The sequence below is a fragment of the Megalobrama amblycephala genome, linkage group LG11 (genome assembly GCF_018812025.1).
Source record: "Megalobrama amblycephala isolate DHTTF-2021 linkage group LG11, ASM1881202v1, whole genome shotgun sequence".
In the NCBI taxonomy this organism is placed as follows: domain Eukaryota; kingdom Metazoa; phylum Chordata; class Actinopteri; order Cypriniformes; family Xenocyprididae; genus Megalobrama; species Megalobrama amblycephala.
The window spans coordinates 38,175,896-38,184,919 of record NC_063054.1 but is presented as its reverse complement, the minus strand read 5'-3'; the positions used below and the strand labels follow the sequence as shown (position 1 = coordinate 38,184,919).

Sequence of the window (9,024 nt, the reverse complement as noted above, 5' to 3'; positions counted from 1 at the left end):
TATAGAAGCATATTAAGATATCTTTAAAACTTCTTGAGTTACAGACATGCAAATTTGAGGAAAAGAACACCAGAAGTGCTTTTCTGCCATTTTTGAGCGGTCACTGTTGGCATATAATGAAACAAAGATTGATAAAGTCAACAGATTTTACTAATAGATCTACCAATCTCTGTGTAAAAATAAAATAATGATGCTGCCATCTTTCTAAAGTCATTTTTACACTCCTCTAATTTGCTCCAAATCTCAGGTGAAAAAGGTCATTTTGACCCTCCTCTACAGAATAGTTGATTACTCAGTAAATATATCAAAATCAAAAATTTGAGCCGGGGATGTTTCTGAAATTTGTTTATTAGACATGGAATGACCCAATAGTTAGATCACCATTGAAACACTGGATTGACCAATCAGAAGACAGAACCGGAGCGGAATGCTTTATAAAGTCACGCTCTTAAAAAGCATTGGACATGAAATCTTTCCATTCCACGAACGTTTCTTTAGATTTTTTGTATGTTGTTTTTAAAAAAAAAAAAAATAGGTTCTTTTAAGAGAAATAAATTTGATTCCTTTATTTTTTTTAAGTCTATAAACAATTCACCATTTACTGTGTATGTCTGTTATTGATATGTGGTGCTTGTTTTTCTGAAGGGAAAGCGCTGGATCGTGGATGGCAGACGACAGCATCCTCTTAGTGAGCAGACAGGTGAGAGTAACACGCAGCGCAGATTAAAGGGCTACTCGCACAGCTGATAAAGAAGAAGAGGACTGAATACATTAAATCAAGCAGCGAGGACGGCCGCCACGTGGGCCATAATCACATTGCCTTCTGCTCTGCACTCAGAGAGAGAGACTGCTCATTCAAAAGCCATCATGAAGCACTCAAGTCTCACGTATTTCCATCCATCCCCCCGAAACCGGCCTCGTTCCGGCCCAAACAATCTCTCTCGCTCTTCGCTCAAACACAGACTAAACAATCACCGGAGTGTGTGTGGGGCGCAGGAACGGGATCGTCGCTCAAACAAACTCGGCTGTGATTTCATCCTGTCAGATCGCAGATGAGTGTCATCCTGCTTGATAAGGACAAGAACATCTTGGAAACTCTGAGAAGACATCTTTCCTCTGATTAAACACTGGAGATGTCAAACACACCAAGACGCAGCATTTTAAGGACAGGGAAGATTGGAATAATTAAGGTGTTTTTTTTTATTTTTTAGAAAGAGTCTCTTCTGCTCAGCGAGGCTGCTTTTATTTGATCAAAAATACAGTAAAAATTGTGAAATATTTTTACAATGTAAATCAGCTGTTTTCTATGTGAAAATATAGTAAAGTGTAATTTATTCCTGTGATCAAAGCTGAATTTTCAGCATCATTACTCCAGTCTTCAGTGTCACATGATCCTTCAGAAATCATTCTAATATGATGATTTGATGCTCAAGAAACATTTATGATTATTATCAATGCTGAAAAGAGTCATATTTGTGTGGAAACCATCAGAAATGATCATTCAAAAGTTTGGGGTATATAAGAAATTGTTCATCAGAGACATTAAATTGATCAAAAGTGAGATTTATAATGTCTATTTCAAATAAATTCTATTCTTTTAAACTTTCTGTTCATCAAAGAAACCTGAAAATTAAAATTTATGATGGTTTCCACAAAAATATGACTGTTTTCAATCATAAATGTTTCTTGAGCAGCAAATCATCATATCAGAATGATTTCTGAAGGATCATGTGACACTGAAGACTGGAGTAATGATGCTGAAAATTCAGCTTTGATCACAGAAATAAATTACACTTTACTATATATTCACATAGAAAACAGATGATTTACATTGTAAAAATATTTCACAATTTTTACTGTATTTTCGATCAAAAATGCAGGTTTGATGAGCAGAAGATGTTAAAAAAGTGTTGCAAAAATACTACGCTGCCTTTTAAGACACCTTCTTTTGGCTGTATTATAAGGCAGTCCCAGAATGCACCATGATCCAGGGCAAAAGTGAGAGAAATGTTGATTATAAATGTTTTCATTCAACACATTTATACTTTTTAAAAATCCTAAATTGAACTGTGAGTTGTATTTTTATTCTTATTAGATTATTGTCTATAGTGCAGGATAGAGATCAGCAGCATGATAATATCAAACTCGAGCCCTTTGAGTGTTTCATTTCACTATTTGACTGCAGAACATTCCTTTTTAGACTTTTCAGACAAAAAAGTAATCTCTGAATCAACCTAAATACATTAATTTATACCAACAAAACACATTTTTATGGGTTAATCAAGTAGAAATAGCTCTTTAGCAGGTCGCCGTTACAAAGCAACCTCAAATTTAAAAGGCAACAAAAGTGTAAATAGTTGTTAGATGCTATTTATATTTAGTGCAATATATTATAAAACAGAATGCATAACATATTCAGTGTATATGATCATATTTATTAAAATTATAAATGGATGCTGCTTTATTGGGACATTATTTATCCCTGTCCCTAAAACCATACCCGATAAACACTTTATTTACACTATTAAATACCTGTTTGGCACTTTATTTCCACTTTTCGAATATTTACTTAATTTCTTCATAGTAAAATCAGTGATGCACAAAATGCATAAACTGGAAATTGTAATGCATGAGCATGCAAAAGTCTGTATAATATTTTAAGCTACTAATTCTGATTTTTATATTTTTTTTAGTGGGTGTAAATAGACAGTCTGAATTCAAAAAGCAGCTTAGATGATCTTGCTGCAACTTTTGAACATAATGTTCCATAAAATCATAACCTTCAACAGGCCAGATGATAAATATTGTTCTTATCTTATTTTGCCTTTGATTATAACAATATTTTTCATTCATGCGATCAAAATGACCCTTCAAGACGAAGAAATGATTAGATATTTTAACCACTCATATACTATATTAATGCAACTGGAAACACTAATAAACTATAACATGGTTGTGCATTACAGTGATTTTTTCCAGGGGGTTTTGTGTATTTCACATCAGCCCTCACTCGTGATAAATCACTGCGACGCGTGAGCTTGAGTGCTTTAGTGTTTAATGCAGAAGTTCAGATGTTTCCAGTGAAATGTCCCTGATGGTAGTCATTGGGATCAATCAAACACTATCACCAGCTCTCTCTCTCTCTCTCTTCATCTCTAAGATCGCTCATCTTCCTCGTGTTAAAGCTCCAGAGACAGTTCACTTCACCAGACATTTCAGTGTATTTTAACTAGATATGAAGGAAATGTGAGTGGTGTTTTCCTTATTAAAGTGCATATGAGCAATATTAGTGAAGCTTGGTTTAACAAACACCACTAAATATGGATAGTTTGTGTCACACTGTATTCTGACGTTCGTTCAACTGACTATAATTAACTTTGCAAATGCATCTCAACTTATTGGTTAAAAACAACCCAAGTTGGGTTGAAAATGGACAAAATGGGTTGTTTTAACCCAGCGGTTGCAGCATTTTTTAGAGTGGTCATTTAAGTAATATTAAGTACTTACTATAAAAAAATACTTGGTTTAAAACAACCAAAGTTGCACTGAAAATGGACAAACCCAGCCATTGGATCGTTTGGGGTTAAAACAACACAGTCATAGGTTTGTCCATTTTTAACCCACCATTTTTTTTTTTTTTTTGTAAATGTAGGGTTAGGACTAGGATTTGGTTTGTTTTAGGGTTAGTTGCATGTAATTATAGTTATTATACATGTAACGTGTAACAATAAAACTGTAAAATAAAGTGTCACCAAATTTCCCAAAGCCTAATTATGATTTTGAAGCTAAAATGTCTTGCTTTTATATTCCTATAAACATAATGAGAGGGAATATGAGAGATAGTGTACGTTTGGCATGTAAAAATGTCCCTTACTTTCACAGAAACGCATGGTGTAACTTGCACATCAGTTCTGTATCTCTCATGACTGTTTGTTTTTCACATTTTCAGGTTTCTTACACACTTGGAAATTATGGATAAACCCGATTTTAGAGGGTGCTCTACCATTTATTTAAAAAAAAGTGTTCAATAAAATATACACCATTTACAAAACAACATTTGGCAATACGTCTGGAGGCCATTTCTCTGTCCTGTACTCTAGTGTCAAATTACATCAGTATCGGTTTTCTGGTTAAAATCCTTTTAAAAACCGATCTTCACAATAACTCCAGAGTACAATGAAACGGCCTCCTGGCCGCACATTCACACACACACACACACACTCACTCACTCACGAGGGAAAGATACCATACAAAAATAAAATAGGATATGTTATAGATAGATAGATATACCGTCTTTGCAATATTTCAAATAAAATGCCAGGTTGGATTGACATAAAACAAGTAGGCCTAAAGAACAGAGACGAAAGCACAACAGCTATCATGCGGTCGCATGGCCACTGACAACATAAACATCTGTCTAGATAACTGTATGCATGAAACTAAAAGCCAACATTTGCAGTATTGTGGTCGACAGCCTGTATAGCAGCAGATTTGACGGCTGTGTTCAAAACCTGGTGTCTGCGTGTTTGAAGCGCATGAACCTTCTCGACGTTTTATCCTCTAGTTCAAGGGTTTTCAGCCGTTTACAGACCCGGTATAAAAAGCTTGACAACACTTTAGAACTTAAACAATAATGCATGATATAATTCTAAACAGATCAATTCAAACATTCATAAAAATGTTCTTCTCGTCTGGTTGAAAACCCTGGATCTAGTGTTAGATCAGGACATATGATGAAACACCAAAGAGCTGTTTGGTATCTCAAGAACCCTGGGTTGGAAATGAACAAAATTGGGTTGTTTTGACCCAGCGGTTTGACTCAACATTTATTTAACTCAGCTATTGATTCAAAATCACTTTATGTCTGGCTTAAAATGAACCCAATATATGTTGACACATAATTACTATCAAAAGATGAACATTTATTAATAAGCAATTTAATAAATGTTTATTGTCCATTTATTAAACATATAAACAAAAGACTTCAGATGCAAAAGCCTCTAAATGAGCATTTGTATGTTTATTCACATGAAAATAACCTTTTAATTGCCATTAAAGTGAACCTGAACATACGAGTTTGATAAAAATGCTCATTTTAGAGGCTTTTGCATCTGAAGTCTTAACATTTATTAAATTGCTTATTAATAAATGTTCACCTTTTGATTATTATTGTTGCATCTAATAATTACGTGTCTGATTTTTAATTTCCAACCTATTTTAGGTTCAGTTTAATTAAGAAATACAGTGATTTCTAAACAATAGTTGAGTTAAATAAAACTACCCAGCACGTTGGGTCAAAACAACCCAATCTTTGCATTTTTTTTTTTTTAGAGCGTGTGATGAGAATCGCAGACAGGTTTTGAACACAGCTAACGACTTCATTATAAAGACACAAGAGTGGTCTGGAAAAGCATCCATCCATCTTATATCATGACATGGAAATGTAAAAACACACTTCACGGGCCCCCAGGGGTCCACACTGTAAACAAAGTGAAATGTGCAACTGTTAAGAATCTGTTTCTACTGCTAAAATGACTTTCGATGCTGTAACCTAACGTCATTCTCATCTTTAGGTTACCTGAGAAAACGCTTTTACAGTGCATGGACCCCTGGTTGGGAAGCCTGGCTCAAGCTCCATGGAAAATCATCACTGTTTCATTGTGTGGATGCTCCTTCATTCCCAAAGAGCCATATAGCATATATTTAAGAGAGTGTAGGTTTTGAAACGCCACCAATGAGGTTTGAAGAACCCAAAACATTGATCTGCAGAAGCTATAATGGAACATCAAGAACTTTTTTTTCCCCGTTGGTGAGAGCGCAGACAGTCACTATGTTTTGAAACACAGCCAATGACTTTATGATAAGGACACGAGAGTAGGGCTGAGGGGGGGAAAAACATCCGTCCGTCCGTCCGCCTTAAACGTGAACCACCACCGCCGCTTTAGAAGCTTCCAGATCGTTCCGGTAGCGCTCCAGCCAGTCTCTGAGCTCCGAGATCCGGTAGCCCTCCGGACCCCTGCCGCCTTGATACACGACCTTCTCGTCCTTCAGTATGTAGAGGCGCTCGAAATAGGCGCCGTACGCCGAGTTGGACGAGTTCTCCATGGTGTCCACGACCACGGCGCTCCCCGGCACCTTCTGGTTCATGAGCTCCGCGGCGCGGAGCCTGTCCTCCAGGCAGCGGTGCCGGGGGATCTGGTAGGGCGCGTCGGAGCTCACCCAGCCGTCCGACGGATGCGCTTCCTCGATGTACACCAGCAGCGAGTCCGCGATGTCCGCGTACTGCCGGGCGACGCGCTGGAACGCCGACAGGCGCGTCATGAACGGCGGTCAGGAGCAGCTCCCGAAGTTGAGGATGAGGGGTCTCCTCCCGCGGGCGTAGTCCAGGATCCGCTGCGCCCCTCTCCGCCGCTCGCTGTCCAGCGGGACCACCTCGGTGTTGGGCGCCGCGCCTCCCAAATGCGCCGTCTTGAAGAAGTCCAGCTTCTGGCCGTACCACACGGCGCGCAGCGACTCGAGCGTGAACATCTTGTTGGAGTCGGACACGCAGAGCGGCGGGTCGTCGGGGCTGCCGACGTCGCTCTCCCGCATCTTCATGAGCACCTTCCTCCGGATGCACAGGAAATCCAGGAGCCACAGCATCACGGCCGCGAGCAGGAAGCGGGGCAGCAGCATCAGGCACACGGCGGCGTTTTTCAGCGCCTTCGCCGTTTGGACACCTGCGGATCCATGCAGCATCTCCATCCCCATCCGGACAGGTACAGATACAGCCGTGTCGTTTAGCGTGCGCTCTCTCTCTCTCTCTCTCTCTCTCTCTCCTCTCTCTCTCTCTCTCTCTCTCTCTCTTTCTCACTCACTATCTATCTCTCTCTCTCTCTTTCGAGCTCCGAGTCCCGCTTTTTATAGGACTAGTAAGGATTTGAATGAAAAACAACACGCCTCCACACCCGTGCCGCCTCCTCACATGGAGGGGATTACCTCCCGTCAACTCTCCTGTCTGGAGGAGCGAGAGAGAGACAGATGCGATCAATGCAACACGATTATTTGACAGCTCCACTTTTTCCAATGCATTGGTGCTTGTGATGCATTGCATTAAAAATGCCTAGATTGTTTGACACATGACAGTTGCATTTTTGGTGGTTTAAGACTTGAGGTCAAGAGATGCTGAGTTGCACTCTTAAAGGATTAGTTCACTTCAGAATTCAGATTTCATGATCATTTACTCACCCCCATGTCATCCAAGACGTCTTTCTTTCTTCAGTCGAAAAGAAATTCCAGGGTTTTTCTCCATATAGTGGACTTCACTGGGGTTCAACGGGTTGAAGGTCCAAATGTCAGTTTCAGTGCAGCTTCAAAGAGCTCTACATGATCCCAGACGAGGAATAAGAGCCTTATCTAGAGAAACCATCGGACATTTACTAAAAAAAATAAATAAATTATATACTTTTTAACCACAAATGCTCGTCTCGCACTGCTCTGTGATGGTCCACGCATGACGTAATCACGTTGGAAAGGTCAGATCTCATTTTCTCCTCCAACTTCAAAATCGTCCGTCATCGTTGTTTTAATGAAAATACATTGACGGTAAGAGATGCTGAGATTGTTTGGCATTTTTTAGTGCATTGGTAGTTGAGGAGCTTCTTTATGAACGTGTGGTTAAGTCAAGAAAAAGATGCTGAGATGATTTGACACGACAATTGCGATTAGCGGTTGTGGTGCATTATATAAAATATGCTTCATAAAAAAACATCGGTAGAACTTGCAACGGTGAAGTCGAGAGAGATGACAAATGATTATTTGACACATTTTAATGCATCGGGTCAAGACATGCTTCATGAAATGAGTTTGCATACTTTTGAATGCATCTTTAAAAAAATGCTTCTACGTGAAAATACACTGACGATGAAGTTTGAGGACTAATTATAACGGAGGCGTGCATTAATGAAATATCTTAAACATGGAACGATGGAGTCCATAAAACACAGATGCGATTTCATGCGACATGCTGTTAGATTTAGACTTTAGTGTGACGAATGTTAGTTGTACTTCTGCATTGGTTTTGATGCATGTCACATGACAGCGTGTTACGAAAGCAGTCTGGAATGACTTTGATGAACGCAGAGCAGTCAGTGTGACGTTTAAAGCGAAAGACGTACAGCGTGCACAAAATCAATTGAAATCAGTGATTTGTTGTGTATATCTGCACCTGTAAATATTTTCTTTATTCTGTTTGGAATGCATTTTTGTTGTAGAAGAAACATAAGACGCGCTCCAAAGACAGCGTTCTGTAGTGAGATAACTCTGATCACTTTAAATTTAAGCAGATATAGAAATGTGTGTTGTATTGTGTGAGACTCTCTCAGAATAAACAAGGCTTAACGTGCTCCGGCCAAAACTCCATGATCCCTCCTGAATGTATTTATTTGCTTGCATTGAAGCTAATTAATCTAAATCCTAACTTTACCTATTCCACAGAAACCTATTTACAGGGAGAAACACTGCATACCTTGTAAACACAATCCCTGGCCTTCCATGGCGCTGTAATCCTTGTAATTCAATGCTTGACACAGTTTTTCCAGATAAATTGTTTTTAATCAGGTAATTCCAGTGATTTACGCTGACAGGATCTCTCTGCGGGAGAACTGGGCCTCTGTGCGTCTCAAACTCTCATGGAAACTCTAGAAGTTCCTCAAAACACTATAACTTTGCTGAAGATTGCTGGTGTGATTGACTGTAATTCAGACGTTTTCCTCGATTTCGCGACAGAAACTGATGGAGTGTTCAGAGAACCTGTTTGAAAGCAGTCATTATTTTGCAGGTTGATTTGATTGTGCTGGCGGAGCAGACTTACTTGAAGATCATAGTAAGAAAATATTGGAACATAACCAAGACATGAGTGTTTTCAGCCAATCACCTGAGCTGTAAATATGTCATGTGACTAATGTAATATTTGTGTGTGTGTGTGATTTTGTGTGTGTGTGTGTGTATGTGTGTATTTGTGTATGATTGTATGTGTGTTTTTGT

At 39.1% G+C, this 9,024-nt stretch overlaps 1 protein-coding gene across 1 annotated transcript; it reads right to left on the bottom strand.

The window, feature by feature from the left end:
- Window positions 1–3,985: 3,985 nt before the first annotated feature.
- Window positions 3,986–6,882, bottom strand: dio3b (iodothyronine deiodinase 3b). Its single transcript, XM_048207928.1, has one exon. The coding sequence runs from the start codon at window positions 6,748–6,750 to the stop codon at window positions 5,917–5,919; it is 834 nt and encodes a 277-aa protein (XP_048063885.1). The 5' UTR covers window positions 6,751–6,882; the 3' UTR covers window positions 3,986–5,916.
- Between the last annotated feature and the right edge of the window lie 2,142 nt (window positions 6,883–9,024).